The sequence below is a fragment of the Frieseomelitta varia genome, unplaced genomic scaffold (genome assembly GCF_011392965.1).
Source record: "Frieseomelitta varia isolate USP_RPSP 00005682 unplaced genomic scaffold, Fvar_1.2 scaffold_332, whole genome shotgun sequence".
NCBI lineage: Eukaryota > Metazoa > Arthropoda > Insecta > Hymenoptera > Apidae > Frieseomelitta > Frieseomelitta varia.
Genome location: NW_025110071.1, coordinates 157,391 through 184,308, shown reverse-complemented (window position 1 = coordinate 184,308; position 26,918 = coordinate 157,391). Strand labels below are relative to the sequence as shown.

General features: G+C 40.0%; 1 protein-coding gene across 8 annotated transcripts in view; it reads right to left on the bottom strand.

The window, feature by feature from the left end:
* The window catches only part of LOC122530218 (POU domain, class 2, transcription factor 2-like), an 81,083-nt gene that overhangs the window by 51,778 nt on the left and 2,387 nt on the right, over window positions 1-26,918 (bottom strand). For all 8 annotated transcript variants that reach the window (XM_043656989.1, XM_043656986.1, XM_043656987.1 and 5 more), the window contains exon 2: window positions 23,606-23,824. In XM_043656989.1, the coding sequence (XP_043512924.1) occupies window positions 23,606-23,824 (219 nt within the window). The remainder of the gene's footprint in view (window positions 1-23,605; window positions 23,825-26,918) is intronic.

The window sequence follows — 26,918 nt, the reverse complement described above, 5'->3', positions numbered from 1 at the left end:
AAAAAAAAAAAAAAGCAAAAAGTAGTTGGCCCAGTCCTTGGCGTCAACGGCAGGCTTCGTTCTGTAAATTCTCCTTTTTTTCCCTTCGCATACTTACGAAAATTCGAAATGGGCTTTCCATGTCTCGTGAAAATTTACATTTCCAAATGATTATCTGCTTGTAAATCTTCGCGGGGCCAAGGATTTCAGGGAAGATTTCGAGAGTAGATGGACCTTAGAATTTATAGTTTCAACGAACGTTAGAATGACGTCATTTATCGGACTAATATGTTACATATAAGCATTGTTAACTTGCAAAATTCTTTTCTTAAGCTTCTCCATCCCATGTGAGTTACCAGACGATTAATAAAATTAAAATCTAATTACGATTTATACTTGATCACCTGTGACTGCAATATATGACCGCACTATAACCTCAAATTCATTATTATTTTCCACATAATTTTTTTGAATCACTATATAGAACGTTCAAGTCTTTTAAAATTTCTTCAAATGTCACTAAATAATTCATGTTTTTATAATTGGAACAACGCAATCAGGTATTAATTTTTCTTCTCAACAACTCATTCCGTACCAATGATCTTAATTTACATATTATCAACTTCGCGTTAAGGCATATAAATATAGCAGAATTAAACAACAAAATGAAGAGAGACTGTATTAATCATTTCAATCAAATTGAACAAATAGACGGAAGTATATGATATTTTAACAAAGCATGCAATTAAATTACATTGAAATCAATTTTATCAAACGTGAAACATTGAAAATTATGAATTATTCGTGTTCCAGTGGACAAAATGTGATAATTTTTCAACTTCCTGTCAATGGAATTGAAGTTACTATAATATTACTCTACGAGTGCTCCCCCCACTGTGACCCCGTAACGTCGTTCTAGGGTTAAATACAGTGAAAATGTAGGAGAGAGGCCGTTTCACTGGCAACGCGTTGCTTCAATCTACTTTCATCCCAGCTGCTCGCCATTGACGATCGTTATTGTAAATGTTGATTGAGCAATTGCGATGGAATTGGCCTTCCCACGGCTCGCCGATATAAATACACGCGTTCTGTAGGAAAAAGTACGGCCGGCCAACGTCGGCGCGTAATTATTTTTACACCCGGATCGATCTGCACATTATCTAATTCGGTTAATTAACCCATTGGCTTAATTATTGCCGGCCGACGAAATGGGCCAACGTCTGCGCTTCGGTGGGGTTCTAATCAAACAATCAAGCACCTCATTACCAGTCTTCCCCCCTTGTCTGTACTATTAACGTGATATTTCACTTGTTCTTAAACGACGGGACGAAGAAGCTCAAACAAAAAACGAACAAGTTCAAACAAAATTCGAGGAAAGTGGCCGGACTGAATGCTACTAAAAAAATTAGTTCCACTTTATTATCGTAATATATAATATTACAAGTATACGTTATCATAATGTTATAACGAGTACTTTATCTTGGTAAACCGAAAGCAACGAGAATGACGATGAAATTACGAGTACTTTGCCTAGCCTTTGAAACGTAAAATCATCTCCAGGAAAGAGAACTGACAATTACAAAGGCGTAACCGAACCTGGAAGAGGCACCGGAGCAGGAAAACGGCCCGCATCTCTCGCTCCGAATTCCCATCCGGTCACGCGACATATATCATTCGTAGCCTCTCTCTCTCTCTCTCTCTCTCTCTCTCTCTCCTTCCCTCTCCGCCAGGATCGATCCAGACTCAGAATCGAGCAAATTTCCAGAGAAAGAGAGAGAAACATCGAGGAATCGAAGCGGAGCGAGCGCATTCTCGAAAGAAAATACGAGAGGGAAATGAAAGGCCGCGTTTCGTTCAGCCACCCACGCTTTCAGCGTGGACAGAGGCACACAGAGCGGACGTAAGGGGTCCATTCCGCCCCTATTTTGCAACCACCTCTCCCCCGCCCCCTCCCGTTTGCCGTCGATAGTACATTTGACCAAAGTATTGTCCGAACGAACGGTCCATTGTCGGATTGAATCATCGATTCGGCTTTCGAATATTCAGGGATGGCCGTTGGTCAGTGGCCATTATTGTTAGACCGGCACGCGTGTGCGCGTGTGTGTACTCTCGGTTCGGCCCGACGAGAGAGAGAGAGAGAGAGAGAGGGGAAGAATGGACACACTCGAAAATGTGGAACAGCGGACACTTGGTGCTTCCATTCGTTCATTTCGCATGTTCAACTACTACCCCCTGCGTCGGTGAATTATTGGCTTTAATTCCAGCTACGATAATGGCCAGACTGGGACAAATTTCCGGGCGGGAAGCTGGCAGATTGTTGGAAACTGAAACGGTCGCGTGGCTAACGTTGATTTCCTCGAGAACAGACGATTTTCTCTGCTCTGCCGTGAAATTCGGGGGATTCTGGCGTGGGTGAGCCTCGTTCGACGCGATCGAATATGTTGATTTCGTTTCGGTGTAGACGCACCGGGGAGGAAAGCAAGAGTTCATTTCTTCTCGCACGAATTATCCGCGACGTGAATTTTATTTTTTTAACAGTTTGTCAATTTTGGTTGGTTTATAAAAGATAAAGCGATAAAAGAGTCAGTCAAGAGTACACACAGTCATGTAAACAGCGAATATATTTACAAATCTCCAGTATTTACATATAGAGTATTTTAAAATATGGCATTTCATTATTTAAGAAACGAATTTTATGAAAGTTTTATCTTCATTATATTTATTATATATTATTATATTTTACGAAAGTTTTATCATTTATATTTTACGAAATTTTTGTCATTTAAAGAGACACAAGTATTTTACAAGCATGAATTTGTTTATTAGTTAAAGTAATATTTTTTATGTCTCTTTACTAAGAAACTGTATTACACAAATCTATTAAAAAATTAAAATGCTGATGTATTACTGGAAATCTAAATTACCTTGGATACAGTTAATTTAATTATACATCCTTTTAAATGTAACAAGCATTGTCAATTGTTTTAAGAGCAATTCGATTTTCGGTTTGAAATGTTCAACATTTGACAATATACTGAGATTTCTGTGACTGAGTGTAAAAAAAAAAAGAAGATATAATACGAAACTTTGCACTACAACCGGATGAAATTGCGAGAATATTTTCATGCAGGTACGATTATACGAATTTTATACATTACTACTATTTACTACTGGGATTCTCTCTCATTGTCCCGTATCGAGAGGGATCAGGCCAGCCTAGGGATGCAGTGAACTGCGTCACTGTGTGCACAGCAGCATTCTGGCCAGAAGTTAGCAGGGTCAGAGGGCAGATTTTCACCCACTCGTACCCAACTGGTTTATACCCTTATTATGACGCAAGGGTCACGTCCGTACTTTCCATGAAAACCGAGAAAAACATCATAAACGTGCAAACGTAACATCGCCACCGTAACGCAGATTCACGAAAAAACACAACGACAACAGTTCGACACGACAGTTCCCCGAAATTTCGACGATGAAACGAAATTACTACCACTCGAGAATATTTCCTTGGGAATATCTCCGAAGTAACAACGTCAGTCCATTAGCTGCTAAAAAGCACACGACCACAAAGGCGCGTCTTAATGAGTTCATAAAGCTACCTGAGGAAAGGAACCAGGCAAAGCCTGATTTCCATCTTCCAACCGAGATCGGCACATCCTTTCGACATGCTAATGCAAGGGGACATCCTTCTAAGACTCTTATTACCGTCAGGCCCACGTTTCGGAAATCTTTCTCCGAAAATTTTTCCACAGTTCCGTCCACCCATTCAACCGGCAAAAAAACGAATTTACATATCTATGCACTTGGCGAATGCAAGGAAGACCTGTGAATGGGAAAGCAGACCCGCGAGATCTGTCGGATGTTCGCTAGAATCCTTAACATTCAGTGGCGGCGAGATCTTTGATCTCGTAGAAAGTTTCTCTGGATTTTTGGAAATGTTACCTTTTGACACGAAACCGACGACATCGCTGGAAGTCATATGTACAGCCCTTTTGTAAATAAATTTACGACTGACTGTTTCACACTATTTTAGAAGAAACACTATGAAATTATTAATTGTTTCAATTGCTGTTACGGTTTACGAAACTAACCTGGGAAGTTGTAATTTAATTTGATCTCGTTGTTGATATTTATTAGACGGAGCGTGTAACGTGCAAAATAAAATCACGCATTTCTGAATTATAGTAGTCCACCTTTCCATTGAGACCGTCAATTTAATTTCATTTTTCTGTCAATGTTCATTACGAAGAGAGGCAGTGTTCCAAAATAAATCAACGTGGAAATATTTAAAACAATTAAAGTATAACACAGTGAATATCAAGCATCGAGGCATCGAGATATTGAAACTATTACGGGAGAAAATAATTTCCGGAAGATGGAAAGCAGAAGAGAAGCCAGGTCGCAATTAACCAGCGAAACTCTCTCCTTTTCGAGAAGAAGAAAAAGAAGAAACCCGATAGGCTGTCCACAACCGCATTCCATATGCCCTGGCCGAGGGTTGCCGGCCACCGGCAGGTCCGCAACCCAGGAAGTAGGTAGTAATTTCGGGCACAAGGCTCACCGAAATTAGCAGGCAAAGAGTCGAGAGATGATTTTCCAAAATAACACGTCCCGACACAATGGCCAGGCAATTTCCCGAGCACCAGCTGCTGCCACCTATCTGATTTATCATCTCGCCTCCGCCGAACCCACCCTGTGTGCTTCGACGTTCTCGACCTTTAAAAAAGAGAGAGAGAGAGAGAGAGAGAGAGAGAGAGAGAGAGAAGATGGATCTACAATCGACAGATCCCTTCTGTTCGAAAATTCAAAGTTTAATTATGTTTCCCGTCCGAGTCTCGCCGGACAGGAAATTTTAAAGATTTCCATGGAAATTGGAAATTATCGGATGCACGTCTACTGGAATGATTTGGCAGGATTTTGGTACTTGATCTCGTAACTATTTCCCGTGGGTTTGGTATTAATTGTTATTCAGTACTCTGCGTATTATTAGAGAAACTCGTAGCTGCATGCTGATTTTATTTTTTTGTAATACTTTTGAAATACTTTTCTATGTGTATATCATTGAGATTAACGGGGAAGAATATTAGGGTTATTGGGGAAATTTGCAATTTTTCAAATTTTAGAAAAATTCTTTCTCGAATGTTGTTGGATTCCGTGTAATGGAGTCGACACGCTTACAATTTAAAAGATTTTATTCCCTTGCAGTCGTGGTCATGTATGAAATAGGATGATATACAATGATTTAGAATGTCTTAGAATATGATGAATGTCTAATGCTCTTAACGATATAGAATGATTTAGAATGTTTTTTGAGTTAGCGATATTAAATGTCTCTATAATGATTTAGAATGTTTTAAGAGTTAGCGATATTAAATGTCTCTATAATGATTTAGAATGTTTTAAGAGTTAGCGATATTAAATGTCTCTATAATGATTTAGAATGTTTTAAGAGTTAGCGATATTAAATGTCTCTATAATGATTTAGAATGTTTTAAGAGAGAGCGATATTGAATGTCTCTATAATGATTTAGAATGTTTTAAGAGTTAGCGATATTGAATGTCTCTATAATGATTTAGAATATTTTAAGAGTGAGCGAATGTCCTTATATATATTGAATTATCATCGTCAAGTGGAAGGGGAAGGAGCATAGATGACCAACTATTGGATCTTGCCTAACTATGACTAACTATTCACAGTCCACTTTTATGTGGACTGTTGCTAGCTTATTGTCAGTATTTGCATACATTGTATGCATAATATTGTCCGGGTTGGTCATTCAACAATGTTTTATTCCTCCACGATTGTATATTTTCACCGGAATGATTAGAAAAGTTCGCGATCTTTCATTCATCACATTCAAAACGGTGTGTTTCTAAAAATTCGGATGAAAATACGCGAATGGCTCACGAGTTTCCAATCAAAATTACGAAAGAAGAACATTGCGTGGTACAAGTAATCCTTACGTCGCCAAACTAAAAGAGAAACCTCCAAGCTCAAGTTGATTCTCTCAAACAGAATTCTACGTTTCCTTCTCGTGTCTATAAATTCAACAAATTCAACGACCCACTGCGTTATGTCATTCCACGTAGGAAATAAGTACCCACCATCTCGCTCGCTCGACAGGAATTCAATCATCGACGATTGTAATTACTATACCCTTCTCTATCGATCTTTTCCTTATTAAAACTCCTCAGCCTCTTTCCTTCCGAAACACCTTTAACTTAGACTTCCATCAACTACCGTCGATCACGGTTCCTCGCGCAATTATCCATTCGTTGCTGGAGAACCGCAAAGGGACTAGCGGAGAACAACATGTTCGACTCTCTGAACGCGAGGATTGTTTGACCGTTTGCTCGTAGGAATGCGAGTGGCTGACAGAGCGGGGGTTGAGAGGGGGTTGTTCAATCGGTTATTGATTGGAAAAGTAAGCTGGAGCGTGGCGAGGCCGAGGGAAGAGGAGGAAGAAGGGTAGAAACCAGTACAGCGACGACCCGACAGATGGCCATTGGTCAACGGAAACCTCGTGGCGAAGTTTGCCAATCGAGGGAACAACTTCAACTTCGTGCTTGAAAATTATTAGATCTCCGAAACTTCCACTCAGGGAATTCCTCTCTTTCTCTCACTCTCTCTCTCTCTCTCTCTCTCTCTCTCTTTCTTTCTCTCTGTCGACACCTGTCGATGTTGCAATTTCATCGAGAATAATCAACCATTCTCCTTCGTCTTCCCTGTGATCGTTCGCGTTTTGTATATATCCGAGCGAGGAATTCATCGTGGAATAATCGAGCTGAGGAAAGTAACTGAGATTATCCGCTGGCGATCTCGAAAAATTCGTAAACTGAAGTCGACCATCTGCCGTTGCGTCCGAGCAACGTGTACATCCCGCGCGAAGGTAGCGATTCACGCTAATCGGCGTCGTCTACCTTCTCGAGGGTAGGTACCACGCGGTTACGAGAGGTACAAAGATCAAGCTAGGCGTAGACTTGGTATTCGTTACATGTAAGAAATTTTATTTTCTTCTTTTCTCCCTTTTCCTGCGCGAATCAATGCAACGTGACTCGCGAAGACAAGTTCCAATATGAACCAGAAACCTCGCGAAGTTGAATTGTCGAACGTGTGTGAAACATTTCTTTCTCTTGTCAAAGTCGAGTCCAACAATGACAAACACAATTCGAACAAAAATCGAACATAGAAAACCAATCAAAGCCAAAACTATACTGCTCACGAAACATTGACAAACTTTTTCTATTAAACAAGAACATGAGAAAAGCAAACGACAAGTCAAAGATAGTTGTTCATGTTTAATGAAAAGAAATCAAATGCTCCTCTTTTTTTTTTGATCGTTTCATATTCATGTTGGAATCCCCTAATTTTTGTGACCAGTGTATTACCAATATAAAAATATAAAATATATCTCGTTATAATCGTCAGTCGAGGTATCGCTTGTCTATCCGAAATCTCGTCAAGATCGCATCACGCAGCGTTTTCCAAACTCGCGCGTGTCCAACGCAGCTTCCCCTCCCCTCCCGTTGGAACCCCATACTCCTGAAGCTGGAACCGCAGCACGGAATCAGCACCGCCGCCTCCGTGGCCGCTGCGATAGCCGGAGCTCCCTCGCATCCCCCGGGCAATCTTTTCAATTTAAAGTCAAGCATTATGGCTTAAATTGCATTATGGTTTCCTTCCCCATGAAGAAGAAGGTAGGAACCGAGAGCAGCAACGAAGGGCGGCTCCTTGTAAGCAAGACTCAATCACGCCGCTTAACCTCTGACCCTGCACAGCACGGCCTGCACACACGCCTCGATACACCACCACGCCGACACGCCGTTCGTTCAATTTCATCTTTCACTCCGTTTGGCCACCATGGACTTTCACCGTCGAGTGGTTTGCGTGTATGTGTGTGTGTGTATATATATATATATATTTCGTAACTTTCGGGAACTGATTGTACGCCTAAAAATAATGAAAAAAGTCATATAAATATATGTCCTATCCATATAAATATCTGTCTTCGTTTACGAGATATAATGAATTTTATAAACAGAGCAAACTCTCTGTCCGGCCTCTCTTTCCATAGACCGCAATAGTGATGAAGCTAGTTTTACCAGGGATGGTACATTCAATTTTCATAATAATCATAATTGGGATGAAGAAAACCCACATGTTATTGTGCTTTCAAGACATCAACATTTTAGTTATGGGCAGGAATAATTGATAAATCTTTAATTGGACCTTTCTTTCTTGATGGGAAACTAACAGGCACAAAGTACGTTGATTTTTTGAGCACGCGTTTACACGAAATATGAGAGGAAGTTCCAGTCGATATTAGACTTCGTCATGCGGTTTATGCCAATCGACACTTTGCAAATAAATGGATTGGTCGTGGAGGTCCTATTGCATGGCCTGCTCGTTCTTCGGATTTCAATCCATTAGATTTTCATTTGTGGGGACGTTTAAAATCTATTGTATACGCAACATCGATTGAAAATGCTGAAATACTACGAAATAGAATAGAGCAACGCTTCCGAGAAATTCGAGAAACACCGAGGAATGATAGAGAGAGTAACCAGATGAATGACAAGACGCGTGCAGGCTTGTCCTCAAATGCAAGGTGGTCATTTCGAGCATCTTTTGTAAAAGTAATTAAAACAGAAAATTCATTATATCTCATAAACGAAGACAGACAGGACATACATTTATATGACTTCTTTTCATTATTTTTAGGCGTACAATCAGCTCCCGAAGTGGGTCCCGCATGTTACGAAACACCCTGTATATAAATGTACGTACGTCGGAGATGATACATACATATGTAGGAAATATATGTGAGAAGATGTTGTTCACGCGCATCTTGAGCACGCGGAGGGCCTCGATCGTCGTCGCGGTGTGTTCGCGAAATTAACCGTGAAAACCTGTCCGGCCGCGCGCTTCCTACGTGCGAACACTTCGTCAAAGTTTCTCTCGCGACGTTCGCTGTTTAACGGCTGCTTGAGTGCTTGACTTTTTTTCGAAAAGTTACGATATTTCGAATTTTTTACAGATTTTACTGGATCTTCTGTCGTAAAATTTCTAGGATTCTGAATCACGATTTGAATTTTGATCACTTCGACTACAAATAGGTTGTGGAATTTTTAACTTAAAGGAAGGAAAAGAGATGAGAGAACTGTGAACGATTCTTGATTTTTGATCCATTTACATGTTTGTAATATGTTTTAAAATTATATTTGTAATATGTTTTATAACATGTTAACATTACATGTTTGTAATATGTTTTAAAATTATATTTGTAATATGTTTTACAACATGTTTTAAAATCAAGAACCAACAGTTTTATATTTGCTATATCATTCCCTCTGCATGATAAATTAGCATCAATCGAGAACAATGAATAAGGTCAGATACAAAAATATTCGGATAACTTCAAACACTACTCCCTATTTATGTTTTACATAAATACAAAAATGCTAACTATTGCATAATAATATAAATAAATTAACTCGAAACGAATGAAAGCAGATACTCCAAATATCCTGCAAACGGACCAGCAAACTCAAAGTGAATCAGAAACAATTACGCAAGTACGAGTCGAATAAAAGAAAAGAAAAATTGCAGCTAAACGCGTGTAACATGCACGAAGCGAGTAAAGCGCCCGGACGCGCGAGCTGCTGCGACGTGATCGGGCAAGACACACACGCTCGCTTTCCACCGCGAATGAATGAAACGATCCAACCCATGACGGACCTTGAACTTCGCGTTTGCGGCAGAAAAAAAGTCGCTAGCACCCTCCTCGCGCCTCCAGCCGCTGTAATAACGCGTTCCTTGCTGTCCGTAAGGCGTGTAACAGACACTCGAGCACCTCTCGCCTCTTTTACTTTTTTTTCCCCCTTTTCGCGTATTACGTTATCGGCTGCACGACGTACCGCATGCATTTATCACCGAGCGGTGGCCTCGCCTCGATAACCATCGATCGTTTTCATAGATCGAGCTATTCGCCGAGCATCGACGGACGAACGAGATACTAAATTTAGATCAAAGACGAGACCGATTTCCCATCCTCTCCTCTCTTTTATTTATTAATCGATTACGAGTAACATTTGGATATCGATTGTACGTTTCGTGAAACACTGCGAGCGAATCGATGATGTGATCGGGCGATTCGAAGTTTTACAATCAAGTTGATACGACGAGTAGATCGTATTGGATAGCAGATCGGGTAATATCGATCGGATGGTAGATAATCTAATGTGCCTTGGCGCAAAAGTTATTTAATTTATCGATTGGATGGTAGATAATCTAATGTGACTGGGCGCAAAAGTTATTTAATTTAATGTCGATTCTGTGTTTCGCCTGATAAAGTTTGTCAACGACAACACTCGAACACGAATGGAAATTAAATATTATAAGATTGAGCAATCAGATTGAAATGTAATGGAGACTATTCCGGTGATCTTTACATGTTGTTGGACGATACTTTGTTAATCTAAAATTAAAGAAATTTGATTTGTTACAAATAATAATAAAGAGGATTGATACTTTTGTTGAATTTTTCGGAATATTTAACAATCGAATTAATGAAATTGTTGAATAAAAATTGAACTGTTTGGCTAAATTAATAAATTTAGAAAATTACGAGAAATAAGTGTAATAATAATAATCTTAAAAAATTTATAAATTTTAAAATTATAATAACAAGTTTAAACGCCTGCTGCTGAACAATTAAAATTTCACACAAGATTGCCAAAAGAAGCTCTTGATATTCGAATGTATATACATAAATTTCCCAACGTGATTTAATTCGACCAACAAGACCATGAATTTAATACCGAACGGGGAGTACACGAAACAAACTGAGAATATATTCATCCTATTGTAGTACGATTTTAAAATATATATTAAAATACGAGTTTTTCAATTCCTGATATTATTTTAAGCATCTCAGATTATCCATACGACACTCTAGGCGCGGAATAAATTTAATCTCGAGTCTACGTTCCCTGCGATAAAATCTGTCGATAAAACGACGACATAAATTCAACGAAAATTATTTTAGTTATCTGCACGCGATACCAATTGTCAACGTTTAGTCAAACGAAACTTCGCTCTCTCGCAGAAATCTAAATGTCTAAATATCTAGATATCTAGATATCTATAATCCGAACCAACTACCGAGAGATACAGAGGACACGGACAAAACCGAAAGCAGAAGATCCACGGGAAATCGAAGCGCCGTTAAACCGATCCGCCACGCAGAGACAGCGAATTCGCGGCGAGGAAGAGGAGCCGAAGACCGTAGAGTCCGAGTTCACGCGGGGGACCGTGATCGCCGGACGTGGAAGCATCCTTATCGTCTGCGTTCTTAGCGAGCGCAATCCTTAAGTAATATATTTCTCGGGGGTAATTGCAGGCAGCGATTTCGTGCGGCTCGTTCGAGATCCGCCAGATACGTCGTGCTGTACCGCCGGAGCGTGTATTGCACGTGCAAACGCGGACGATGGGGAAGAGAGCGAGAGAACAAGAGGAAAGTAGAAGGACGGAGGGGAAAAAACGAAAGAGAGAAGGGCAGAAGAGAGTGGAAGAGCAAAGGTAAGTTATACGTACGGTAGGTTACACGCGTAGGTAGGTACTTACGTGCCTATTTCACGTAGGTAGACGCACGCCTCGCGTTTCCATCTCGATGAAGCGAGACCGAGCGACGCTGCAACGTCGTCGGAGCAACGAAGAAAGATAAGAGCAACGAAACGAGGAGACGTGTGTGTACGATGGAAGAGAGAGAGAGAGAGAAAAGGGTCAGATCAAGAGAGAGAGAGAGAGAGAGAGAGAAAACGTACTGATAGAGCGTAACTGACTTCTTGGCCGGTGCATATTACCGGGCTGTTAGAGGGCGGAGCCGGCTGATGAGTTAGCAACGTATTGACTTTATAATAATCACGTTAGCCGGTCCACCGTGATCCCTTGGTATTACGCGGTGCTTTCGCGCCGATTCACGTACCGGGTGATTCCTTCCTTCGTCCCTTCCCGCCGTGGAAAATGAGAAATCCAAAGATCGAATTCCAAAAATAAGCAACACGCTCGAAATAAGCACAGCTTCGTTACTTTCCTGGCAACGTACATAACACGGCTCAAGTATCTCGCTAATGTATCGTCGATGGTTAAACCGTGGCTGCGAAGCAACCACCGGGCGAGATATCTCGCGACACGATATCGTTCGTACGATATACGTTACACGATGCGTTTACAAGGATCGGACGAAATAATGCAAGTATCAGCAGTAACTAGATTGTGCATTTTCTATCCAAATGTATGTATTTATCACAACGAGCATTTTTTTTTTTTTTCTCATGAAAAATGACTACTGTATGAAAGTATCTTTTAATCAAAACCTTCTAAATTGGTAGAACAGTTTACTTTCGTATATAGTGATTAAATTGTTCCATCGACTGACAGTTTTAACAGCAAAAGGATGGATATTCGATACAGGTTGTTTGGTAGTAACTTGGTAGTTTTCGAGCCTTCTTTAAATGTCATTCATAAGTACATAAAATGACCACAAACGTAGCAAGTCAAAACTAGCAATCACAAAATCGTACAGACTGCAATCGAGGCGAGCAGCTTAACGTCAACATGGAAGAACAGGCCAGACAGTTCTCCTCAAGATTTCCTAAAACCACTTGAAGACTATCCAGACGAAGAATGACACAACATCCCCACAACTGAACATTATTCAGTGAAGTTGAGAACGACTCCGCTCCCAAGAAAATTCAATCCGGACGTTTAATAAAGAATTTTCTCAATGTACCAGCTCGACGCGTCTCGTCTCTTGCTCCGCTTTTTAGCTCCGGAGGAAATAATCCCGCCATATCGATAAATCTTGGCGAGCAAACGGTAGTGGTGTTTTTTCGACTGAGCGACGAGACACCGGTTGCAAAACCACGTCACCATAAATCAAATGGCCGCGTCGAAAGAAAACGAATCCCGGAATACGAGTGGCTCGGGTACCATCATTAATATTAACGCCGTCCGCGGGCCCGATCGAAATTGCGTTACTCGATTTGGCAGAGGCCAGCCCGAGGGCCCCCGGGATCCCGTTGAATCGAGCCACGATCGATCTCGGGCCCGATAGGAATCAGACCGGCGTGCTTCGAACTCGCGTCTAGAAAAGAGTCCGAGAGGCTGCTCTAGCGGTGTTCGCGGTTTAATTAGTAGCTCGGTTTATCCTCCACGGCTTCTCTTTGGACAGAGGCTGTCAGACTCGCGAAGGAAACGCGCGTGAGAGGCGAGCGAGGTTCGGGTCGTTACGTATTCACGCGCATCCGCTGCGTCGCAGGAAGCTGGGGCACAACCGCTTCCAAGATCCGCTTGCTCCTTTTTACCGTACCCCGTTCTCTGCTCCCTTTGCATGCGAGCAAACTCGCTCGACGCGCTGGTGCACAGAGGCTGGATAGAATGACGAATACGTCTCGTACGTTGAGATAATTTCTCTGTTGATCTGACAGATCGGTGTGGCCAAACGTTGCAGTCAGATTGACAGAATCCACGATAATTTTGAAGTTGCCTGACAACTCCTATATATTGGTCGTCCATTAAGCATTGGGGGCCAATTATGATTAAGTTTAATATTCATTCACTTAGCACAGAAATAATATTCACATGGTTAGTCGCGGAAGCTATTCCTTTTTATAAAATTGTAAACAACTACTAATTGACTACATCGAGCTGATTAATTTAATTAACTTTCATATTCCAATTTATTTCGCTAAGTCTCCTAATTATTCTTATATCAGTAGCTTGCTCTTTGGATTCGATTATAACAACCATCGTCGATAGGATGTTAACGTTATTTCATATTTCATCAACTGACTAAAAGACTAAAAAGTTCCCCTACTAGGAATCATAAAAGTCCTGAATAATGGGTTAAGAGGCATCGCAGCATTCTACGAAATGGTACTGCACGTTTCAATCTTTATCTAGCTTCCATTTTCTTCAAATTTCATTCACAAAGATATATATGTTTGCACAAACATCCGCAGACTATTGACAAACGACGTTGCAATCACATTTCTTCAACCCGCGTAATATCCTGGTTTGCTACCTTTGCGAAATTTTCTCTCTCTCTCTCTCTCTCTCTCTCTCTCCGTTTGTCTCAGTTTCCTCTGAGTTTGAAAGTTTCCTCGGAGATTCGGGTAATTTCGAGGGAGCGTAAAAAGGCGCGATCTCGACGAAATAGAGTCATCACGCGTGCAATGCGTCAGCGAGGCATCCCGGTGAACTAACGTTAACCGAGGCAAGAAAATAATCGATCCTCCGCCAGGCCTTTTTCCCTGCGTTCGCTATTAATAGAGGCCTCGGTGATCACGATGTTAATAGCGGTTCGACGCCGATGGACGCGTGTTTCTTGTCTCCTCACTAATCTGCATCCATGCATTCTCTAGCACCGACGGGACGAGCAATCTCTCGCTATCATTTCCTCTATTGCGACTTTCGTTTTGCCACGGTAATTGTAAGTTGATTCGGATGTAAAAATTCTATCGTAAAATCGCCGTGGGACAACATCCTCTCAACGTTCACCTGGCGAACTGTGTTCGTCTTTTCTAACAATAATGAATTCACCCGTGATAATAATACAAGAAGGACGAAAGAAAACTTTGGCATGCACGTGCAACAATATCATGTATCGTTCTTTCGTCTACTCATTATTCTTGCAACATGATCATTTGCTCTGAAACAATTTCTCTTATAAATATGAAAATCGTGTCGCTCTCTTCTCTAATAATTATTACTTTTAAGAGAATAAAAACTTAGGTATTTCTAAATGTAATAAGATTCTGAACGTCATATCCACTCGGCGCGTTGTTCAAATTAAAATCATTCGTTCGACGGTTAAGAGATATATGTTAAGTAGAAAAATTTGATAATATTTTTTTTTCTTTTCTCCTTAATTCTTCCCTTGCCGCGGAGATTCTTTCTCGTCAAAGAATCGAGATAAAGGGAAGCAGAGTTGCAAATTGCTTTTGTATCGCCCGGTAGAACGAGCGGCGGAGAGCGGCGGCCGATGGATCGCGTTGACCTCCAATCTCACCTCAATTTGCCTACACGCCGCCATTTGCGTCAGCAGCGGGAACGGCGAGAGGCCTATCTAAAATTATGATCTGAAAAAAAAGTCTCGCCGGCCTGCCCCGCGAGCCAACGCGAAACGCCGCACGTCCCAACGTAATCGATTAATTACGGCGAATCGCGCGTTATTATAAATTTTTGGGGCAATCGCGATCGTTTGTTTTTTTCGGTGCCACGACTGGGTTCGATAAAAAAAAAAAAAACGCTTCGAACTGATGATTCAAAGCTTGAAACTGTTGAGAGTCTTGATAAATCTTTGAAACGTCGAAAGTCTTGATCGTCTTGGCTGTCTTTTTAATTAGTTTGGGTTCGCGCGGTTTTTATCATAAACAATATCATTTTGTGACATTTACGATTTCGTTTAGATGTCGATAGATATTTGTAATAGTGTACCGCTGTAAATATATGTATTTGCGATAACTCGGATTCTCTGGATTTTCTTTGATGTTTTGTGCCAGTGATATTGCGTGAAACAATCGAAAAGTCTGTAACACGATGAATAATCATTGTGCCATCACCGTAAAATTTTGTCGCGACCTTCGAGATTTCCAAAACGATTGAGACTCAAGCTTCTCTGGACTATCTTGATGTATTTAATTGAAGTGTAACAGAGTATTTTTCCTTGATTCATCAGACTTTTCCAACTAATAAATTCCAAATTTATCGAACAATTCTGCAACATTTCCCAATTTTCAGTCCATTGAATTATTTTCAATATAAATTACAATCAATCATTGAAATCGTTTATTGGATTAATTGTAAGGTATGAAAATTTTTATTGTATACCGCTCGAAAGTCCCACGATCTATACCATATTAAAAATCCTAAACAGTATCTTAACCTTAATAAAATTATACAGAACACGCGTGCAATTTAAAGTGTTACCATCTACGACAAATATTGAACATACAAAAATAAAAATTGTTCCGAGATCTTGATCACGAATTTCTTTCCTGTCGAGTTGATGATTGACAAATTCCACCTTCGAGGAATCACCAGTTTCTTCATGACCATAAGATCCGAGTACCGAGCACGATAGCACGCTAAATCATCAGCGTCTTGTTCGCGTATCCCGCGCACCGATCGCTCGAGATCGAGAAATGAGATGCACGGCCGGTAATTGACGACTCGCTTTAATAAACTGAAAGACGTCGTTGCGGCCGAGAGCTCGAGGCGGTCGCGTGGATCCGTGGCGCGAGTAGCAGCTGCTCGCCGCAAATTGGCACGGAGGGGCTGTAAACGATAGCGGTTTCCAACAATGTTCGAGTAATGCGCGCCTCTTTCATCGGTGGTTCAATTAAACGAGTTAATTAGGTTACGACAAAACTCGCGTTACTCCTCCTCGAAAACGCATCGATCTGTCGTCTGTTAACGTCCTCGTTTCCCTTTTCTCAAGTACACGCGGTCGTTCCCATTGTCTGCACTTTCGCGTAAACGATTAAACAGGTTACTGGACCTCTCATTAAACATTAATAAACGATCTCTCGGAGAACGTGTATACACGTTATTGGAATATAGGATAATAACTATATAACTATATAATAGTATATAACAGTGTATATATTTAATAATATATAATAATAACTATATAATAGTATATAAAAGTATATGATACTATGTAATAGTATCTATATTTAATAATATATAATAATAACTATATAATAGTATCTATATTTAATAATATATAATAATAACTATATAATAGTAGCATTGCTATTTAAATTATTAGAAGTAATAACTAAACTGTTCCACAGATTGGTGGTTTCAATAACAAAAGATATTTACACGATGCAAATTTGAGTTTGTACTACAATAATTGAGTTCTGAATATATTGATAAATATAAGATTCTTAATCGTGAATCGTTATAATTTTTGTAATTTATTGAATAATTGGAACATCTTCGTGAGAGAAAATGAGTTAAATTTCTTCTTCAATTGTAATACTATTTAAATGTAATAACTGTGAATAAACAGAAACTCTAACTAAGTATACAACTGTTAAGCAAAAAAAAAAATAATTATAATTAATGATACTACCTGGATCATGGTGTTATTAAATTAAATAACGCCATTTAACTATAACAATATATACATAATTAAAATGCGTTGATAATAATTACGAAAAATACGAAATTAAGATCATGCTAACATAAAAAAATTTTGAAGCCTTCGATACACTTGATACATCTTGAAATATTAAACAATTTTCAATATCCGATCCTGAGAGCTCATGACCTATGTACTTAATCTTCCAAGATGTGTTTCACGGAACTTCTCGAGAATTTTCTCGGGGACGTGTCACGGGGCCGTTCGTATCTCCATTTTACCGTGCAGTTTGAAATATCGAGCAGCGGCCATATGCGAGCCAATAACCGAGGCTACGCGTCGCTGGTGTACGCGAACGTTTCATATACGACGGCGCGAGGGACGCGTACAAGGCGAATAAAGGGTGACCGCCCTCTCCCTCCCCACCCCGTGAAATATTGGCTACATAGATTTCGACCATTATTGCCGCGTGTAAAACACGGCGACATTTGGCGGCAAATCGATCAGGTTGCTCGCACGTCGCGTCACCTCGCGCGAGCGAGGTGGATAGAAACTTTCGTGAAGAACCGGGGAAAATACTTCGCAGCTCGGCTTACGTCGACTCTCGAATATATTACATCGATTATCTCAGTCGTTGATAAGGAATTACTCGCGCGCCTCGTTACTCTTATCGCTACTCGCCTCGGAAAATTAGGAATTAACCGCGACGATTTACAGTGATCAGCGAAACATAACATAGATCGAGATAGAACGTTTGATTGTAATTTGGAAATAAAAATGAATGGAAACACGTTTTTAACTTTATGATATCGATTTTTTTTTTTTTATCAGCAATTTTGACATAGTTGTGAGAATAAAAACCGATGATCAACAATAACTGAACCATTTCATATAATTTGTATCGTTACTTGAAGATTTATACACTCCTTTATCGTCTCATTGAGATTACAAATTCGTTTCAAGTTAAACGTGGTTCTGAAAAACGTGATACTGGCATCTTAGAAACATTCTCTCGTGACGCGTATGAAATTTCTTACGAATGGTTAAACACGTCCACAGTTTGACGGTCACAGAGTGGATCTGGACTCTTTTTTAACAGCGAAATTTAGATCGTCCAGCGACGAAACGACGCGAACGGAGATCGCGGGGCGGAATGTATTTATGGAAGGCCGTGCGGCCGCAGCCTAAGAATAACAACGGATAAAGTATTCTCGCCATGAATATTTCGTATCTTCCATGGGGATCTCCCAGCTCGAACGTCGTTCAAATTGAATTCTGATTTAACTGTCCGCGCGTTCCCGGCGCACGAATATCCTCTGCGCGCTGCTGGCACCGATTTCAGAAACAAACGAAAGAGGCATTTTTATTGTTAATAAAATTATTGATTAAAAATCCAAAACTTAACCCGAAATAAAAAATTGAAGCTTCTAACTTTATAATTAGATATGAATATCCTTATTTCTAAATATACAGTTTATTTAAAACATTATATTTTCGATATAAAAAAATTGTTAATTTCACTAATATTTTCAATATTATGCTCTCTATATATATAAGCTATTTAAACATATATACATATATATTAATATAATATAAAAATTAATAGTAAATATAAATATATTAAAGCAACCAAATAGAATGAAAATTTTATTAAACATTAATTTTATATTTAATATTGAAAATGAAATTATAATGGGAAAAGGAGGGCGAAAGAAGGGGATCGATCCTCTACGTAGGAATTTCGTACGAGACGTGAATCGAAGGGGAAAGATCTACGCGTCGAGTTTCGCAGTTTCCGCCGGGCTAACGTTCTCACCCCTTTCTCATTCTCTTTCTCTCGCGTAAGTCGCGTGATTTATCGTCACGCAGTTAGGAAGCCGGATTTATAGTTGGAGCGAAGTTTCCACGCAAGTTTTATGACCGGTCGAATTGTTTCGAACTGCGCTGAAAGCTCTCGCCTTCGCTGTCCAATCCGCGCGACTCTCGAACGAGCACGAAAATTCAATTAAACCCGCGAACGGGACGTTGCCAGCGAACTCGCGAGCGAGGGGCACGATGATAATATTACTTGAGTCAGCCGAGCTTCGAAACTTTAAAATTCAACTTTTAATTTTCGCGCGGAACAGCGTGAAATTTTATATATCGTTCATACATTACAGGAGATGTTTGTCTTAGGAAATATGAAATTTGAACAAAATACGTAAAAAATATATTTCACTCGTCGACATTTAGCGAGCAAGGTAACATTCTTTTTCTAATTACATTCGTAAAAATATGAATTGCGGGACGCTGTTGGACTTTGATAAAATAAAGAACCGAGAGATAAATTGACGCGCGAAATAATTCAACCAGGGTTGGCCGAATAAACGGAATTTAAATACCTTGGAAGGTAGAGGGTGATCCCAGGGAGAAGAATGATAGTCCCGAGGGACAGATACATCCGAGAACAGCAAGAAAAGATCGTTCCGTAACCGGACAGTGTAATTTACACACTAGCAGACAGAACGTTACACAGTTCACTGACTTCGAAGATTACTTCTTAAGAGGCATTTGTCCGCAATTCATCTGCGAGCGATTTTTAAACAACCAGTTAATCGGGCAATTTTGGACAGCTTCAGTCGTCCGATTAAAAGTTGTTCAATTGAAAATTTAGTATCAATAATCGTTCTGACGAATGAAATATTCTTTAAATACTCGCGAATTTCGTATATTTTCTTCTAATTTATAAATATAATTATACTTTCTAATTGTCTAGTGTATGTGTGTAGTTTAATTGTTTTAAATATTCACAAAAAATTACAATGAAAATATTACTTATTGGACGTTTTAACAATTACGATAAATGTAATTTGGTGAAAATTCTACACTACAGTGTTAACATCCAACGTTTCGTACGGACATTTATAAAATTCTCGGCGTCGAATCGCAAGCAATGTTCCTTTTTCGAATTTTGGGGTCGAGTTACGAACCCCTCGACTCCTTTTTTTTAATTATACCAATGATTTATAGTTTCGGCACAGGTCCGTCCAGGGGGGAGTTCATAGAGCTTTCAGAGACGGAAAGATCATCGTTTCGACATGTGTCCACCGGTGGGTTAGGTTCGCTACAATCGTTTTAGGGTTCTGTCCCTCATTCTTCAAAAACCGGCCAGTGCATATGTCGGCGCAAGAAACATAATGTTATCAAGCCTGTCCGGCGAAAAGGCGAGCAGCGAGAGAGGACGAAACCCTTGGGGAACTTCGTCCACTTCGTCCTTATTGATATACCGAATAAACACACTTGGCAGCTAGGCGGGATAGCTTTGCGAGGCAAATAGACTAGGACCGCGTCTCTTCGCCCTGTGTCCGCTCTTAAAGCTGAGACTACGATCGAAATACCGCTTTTACTATACATCGTCCTTCGCCTACACCGTCATTCAGATAAAAAGGGAAGAATATCGATACTTGATACTTGAATATCGATACTTGAAAATCAAATAATTTCACTCTTTCAAATCGTCATGTTTCCTAATGGCGACCGCAGTATCAAATTTAATACACGAAAATAATCAGAAATTTATTAACGAAGACTTTGTATTTATCAATCTTACTAAAGAAATAAAAGAATTATTCCCATTCGTGAAAAGGGTGGAAAACAATACACACATACTTCGATACAAAGTAGAAAATTACCAAGAATCTAGGGCAATACACATTAGATTGTAGAATTGCTCTTTCATGAAAGATGAAGAAACACGACATTACAAGACACGGCAATTTGTCCGTGCAGTGTACAAGAGACGCGAGACGTCACTTCGTCTAAATACACGCTCCCCCCCCCCATCCCCCACCCCTCGATCTAAAAACACCCTCGCGAGCTAATCGAAGGAGGACGTTAGGTTATCTCGCGTTACAGCCGCGCTTTCAACTTTCGACCCTTATCGATCGGCGGTCTTATCGAGCCTCGGCGCACCTTGTCCAGCGGCGGCTCCACGGTAAATAAAGATGGCCGGTTTTTCCCATCAGCTCGCACACACACACACACACACACACACACACACACACACACACACACACACACACACACACACACACACATACACACGCAATCTCCTCCCCTTCCCTCTCCTCTCTGGTCCTCTCCGTGCTCGTCCGTGTGTGTGTGTGTGTGTGTATTCGTGCAACCGGCCACCAGACGGCTTTAAATTCCGCGAGTCAAAGCGATGTTTGACATGGAAATGTTGAACGATGCATTAAACATCGCGGGCTTCCTCTCTTTTCCACGGGAAAAGAGGAAGAGGAATCGGCCGTGGTTCCTTCCTCTGGTGCTCGCTGCTGCTCGCGGCGGCTATCCACGGCGAAACAGGCCTCCCCCCGATCCAGTGGGCCACCGCGCGCTATTGTTCGAGCAATGTTTATTTAAGCAAACGAAAGGATCCACCGTTCCAACGGAGCGAATCCGCCTTCCTTCACATTGTTGGGCCGGCTTCCGGTTCGGATCGATAGCGGCGATGCCGCACTTCCAGCGCAACGCCTCCGGCCGGTCTCACTTACGTTAGATTATTCCATTCCTTCTTATTGCCCTCTTCTATTTCAGCGTAAATTAACTTTTAATTAAACGCGAGATTATTCCACTATTCTTCGTCCGGCAATTTTACCACATCCTTCTATCGTGGTTTTAATTGTGATTAATATACGTGTGTAGTTTCTTAATTATTACATCTGTAATAATTTTCATTTTGTACAATATTGTCTCTCTCGTACTAATATTGTTGAACTTCAGCGTACGTATTCCATAATAGTATGCCAATTTAAAATAAATATACAGAATTTGATATAAGTTATAAATGGGAAATAAAACGGGTTCACTGTCCGGATTTTATTTTTATAAACACCTGACGCGTTTCGATCGCAAGTAAGAAGAAATAAAGATGATTTCTTTAAATATAAATAACTAAAGTTATCACGCATAAAGAAACTCTAAAAATCTCGTTGAAATAATCATCCAGTCTATCGGATCTTATATGTAAATATAAGACAATTGTTATTTCCATTGAAATTTTAACATACCGAAGGTATCATTTCCAGAGTATATGAGCAATTCTCACAGACATTCGTACGTTTTCGATTCCCCTTGAAAGAAGAATGTACGCGAGATTGAAATTCGGCCGAACGAATTGCCCACTTTCGCAAAAAGTTCGAAAACAAGCAGTTGAATAAATTGCGAAACCGAAGTAACGCCGCATGAAGACAATAATGGTTATCGCTGGCAATTATCGGCGCGAGTGAAAACGGGACGAGCATCGCGAATCGAGGCATCGTGATTGGCGGAAGCCGCTTGGCCGAGGGTCGGAAGCGAGCACCTGCGAGGGGCAATTTCGATGGACCATCTTCCCTAAAAGGAACTGCCCCACCACCATTGTCCGGCAAATGACATCAAGCTTATTGCATTATTTAAAGAGACCCGCTTTAAGGCCGCTTTAAGCCGCTGACCCTCCGGTTTTTCGGAGTGCTGCCACCGTTCTCCGTCCGGAGCGATTCTCTTTCTCGATCCGCCACCCGCTCGATCTTATCGCGTATTTGCAAGCATAAGTTATTACGGATTTGCTCGATCGTTTTGCCCAGCACTTAGCTGCCTTCTGCTGGATCCCAACTGTCAAATATTCCTACCCAAATATCGTCACAATTTTCACGTTCGTTCAGTTTTAGCTGACTAGCTTTTCAAAAAAGATCTCCATTTGACGAGATTTGACGATGGTTTGTTTGTCACCCTTTCTTTCCTCTTTCCAAGTATTTTAGTTTAATAGTTATTTAAATTGATAGTTATTTCAACTATAATTCAAGAAAGACCTCCGTTTGACGAATTATTTGTCACCCTCTTCTTCTCTTTCCAAGTATTTTAGTTTAAACTAAAGTTACATTGATAGTTTTATATTTCAAGAAAGACCTCCGTTTGACGAATTATTTGTCACCCTCTTCTTCTCTTTCCAAGTATTTTAGTTTAAACTAAAGTTACATTGATAGTTTTATATTTCAAGAAAGACCTCCGTTTGACGAATTATTTGTCACCCTCTTCTTCTCTTTCCAAGTATTTTAGTTTAAACTAAAGTTACATTGATAGTTTTATATTTCAAGAAAGACGTCTGTTTGACGAATTATTTGTCACCCTCTTCTTTTTCCAAGTATTTTAGTATAAACTAAAGTTACATTGATAGTTTTATATTTCAACTGTATTTCAAGACAGACGTTTGACGAATTATTTGTCACCCTTTTCTTCTCCTTCCAAGTATTTTAGTTTAAACCAATGTTACATTGATAATTATTACAAGAAAGACGAATTATTTGTCACCCTTTTCTTCTCCTTTCATGTATTTTAGTTCAAACTAAGGTTACATTGATAGTTATTTCAACTATATTATCGATCTGCACTCTATGGTATTTTTCGCGTGCGAAAGAATTGACGAGAAATGTATAGAAATTTTGACTCACCAGGAGAGATCCCGAGTTTCACGTGGAGGCTGCTGGGACTTCTATGATCGGGAGTGGTTACGGGGGCAGCAATAGGTGGTGACAGGTGGGGGTGTGCCAGTGCTCCACCACCTGTCGTTGTCGTGGTAGTCGTGGTGGTGGAAGGATTTAGGGGTGAGGTCCTCTTAAAAGACTGTTCGGTCCGCCACGCGACCTCGTTATCACCTATCCAAACTTTACCTGTAAAATCGAACAAAAATCGAACATTGATTTGCTGAACAACGAGCAGAAAAATACACTGACCAACAGAGTATTAAAATCATCTTTTCATATTTTAATAAATCTAATTATTATATCTAGTTCTTGGTAAACATACAACATATTGTATAATGTTAAAAATTATCTTTTTCATGTTTAATTGTCCTTATCTCTTTTCGTATTGATACCCAATCCTTGATACATGTAACAAGTTGATGTTTCTGTCAATTGGACAGAACGAGCACTCAGATATTAAATAAAACCTCCTGTAATATATAATATATAATACAAATATATATAATTCGAATCTTCAGTTCGTGTAATATATAATATACAAAGTGTTAGTGCCGCCTGTTCATAGTACACTACAAAATGTTGCGATTCATTTATTCCTCTTCGATATTGGTAAACGTGATCATCTAATTCCTGGCACGAGTAACGAGATGAACGATGATTTACGCGTTTGTCAATCGGAGAGAACAACAAGAAGAAGGACTCGGGAATTATTCCTAGAAACGAGTAACGCTATCGAGCATCAGGATCAAATTGCAAAAGTAGTTGCCGAAACAAATTCCCCGTCCCTTTCTTTCTGTATTAATATAACGCTGGGGGTCTTTGTGCCTACGCAGAAAATGGCTTCTCTCCCCTTCACGAGTCCGCGTAATTAGCAACCCTCCGAATCCCCTATTTCTGCCAGTTTTCCCGGCTTTCCCTCGTTTCCCTTAATTTCTGGGAACAATGCCGGCCTCTGGATATTGTTCCAGCCTGCAGTGTCTAATTACTATTTGTCTGGCCGTACAACGTTCTCAGCTCCTGGCCAACCACTTTCTCTACGAGGTGTATCGAATTTTCTGCAATTTTCGAAATTCTCAGCGACGCGTCTGTTAAATGATTTTCGTTTGACATTTCGAATTCGTTTTCGCACATCGTTGTGGTATATTTGTTATTTTGTTACGATATCAAACATGAGATAAATAAGTAAGAAAGATTAAAAATATCAATTAAATACATACTTGTATCTGTGGCAGAAAGTTTTCGAAAACATTCGAATATTACTGTTGATTAGGTTCAAAATATATGCAATTATAGAGTTAGATTGAACCTGAAGCTGAAGCTTGAGTCACCTATACACCCTTGATAAAAAGTCTTCGATCGAACGGAAATATTCAAAGTTATCCAAATCTTTAGTGTTCACGAGTTGAATTGAAATGATTTAACCTTTCCCTGTATTCCAGATAAATATAACAGTATTTCATATCTTTTTACCGAGATACCGAATATTTTCGTGCACTAGTGTTCGATTGAAACCGATTTCTGCCAGTCTAACGATATCTGTCATGCAGTAGATTAAAATACCAACGTGATATTCGCAAGAATATCTTTATATGCATTTGTGCTTCGTGGATGCATCGCGAGTGATCGGAATCTCTCCGATTCGCGGGCCGAGCCCGTCGTAATTACCAGAGGCGATCAATTATTGCGCAACTCCAGACGCGGCCCATGATTAATATAATATATTATTTAGAAGGGAATGCGCAACGTTCGATACTTTCATTTCTCCAATGAAAGAGTCTCAGAAGGAAAAGGAGCGTCCAATTATCCGGCATCATTACCAGTACTATTAATTACTAAATAAAGATAGCTCACGATCATGCATCGACCGATCCTGAATAATTATCTTCAGACTGCGCCTGTTAATTATTCCGCCGGCTCTAATCTACGCGCGTGTTCGCTGTGCTAATTAAGCAGTATTATCGACAAACAAAAATACAAGATTTCTGTATTCAGAGAAATTAAAATCCAAGGAAAGAGTATTGGTATGCCTGTCCCTATTTGCTCTGATATTAAAATAAATTATGCAAGAGGATAAAAATAACGAGAAGTACTATTTATATTTTATGTTTAATAATATTCTATATTTTATATTTGGAGATCTCTAAAAATGCAGAAAATATCCACGAAAATTTACGAACTGGTGATATTTGATTGAATAGTTTTAATATCGATGCAAATTCTCGAGAAATCGCGAGACGAAAATCGAAGAGAAGAAACAAAGATCGACTCTCGTGGTGATCTCGCGTGGAAGTTGGCATAAGTATCGAGGAAGAATGGAAGGTCCACTGGTCGGCTGGAGGTCAGCGGCCATTCTCTGATGATATTGATTAGCCGACGCCCTTAGTTAGCGCCAGCTACACTTTCTTTCCTCTGCTCCGCGTCTCCCACGTTCCTTTCCGCGAACGATCTCTCTCTCTCTCTCTCTCTCTCTCTCTCTCTCTAACCACCCTCCGTTACTCGAATCGCCACGATGGACCACGATTTCCACCCTCTCTTCTGTCTTCGTTTCTCGTTTGCGGGAAGTTCGCTTTCTCGCCCTCGTTAGCGAGCAGGGGCGCGAGATATCGATGAAAAGAGAGAGACAGATCGAGGCTAAATCATTCATCAAGCAAATAAGAGGCTGACTCACGTCCAACGCATGCGGGATTATATTTGCGTGCAGCTCTCACAACGTATCCAGGAAATCCGAATCTTTTCATGAGATTTGTTCCTTTTCTTCGGTTCTTCTTGGGGCAGAAAATTAATTCTTGGATTTTGTGGACCTGTATCCAAGTTTATATAGTCTAATATATATATATCTATAATTGATTAATCAGGTATGTACGCTGCATTATATTTTCTGTTCTGCATTAAAGAGATTTCGTCCCGTGTATAAGAAATAAATGAAATTAAATTAAATATATCAACTGTGAGAATTTGTGCTTTAAATATACCGAAAAAAAATCGTCCAAAATATTCAAAGTATAGTAGTATTATAGTCACAAACCATGCTCGAAATATCTAAATGTATATATACTAATGGATTCAAATCCGGAGAACGAGCAGGCCGTACAATAGGACCTCCACGACCAATCCATTTATTTGCAAAGTGTTGATTTAAAATGCGGTATGCGGTTTATGCATAATGAGGCTCCGCCGCATTTTAGCCGAGTAGCTAGGCAATTTTTCAATCAACACTTTGCAAATAAATGGATTGGTCGTGGAGGTCCTATTGCATGGCCTGCTCGTTCTCCGGATTTCA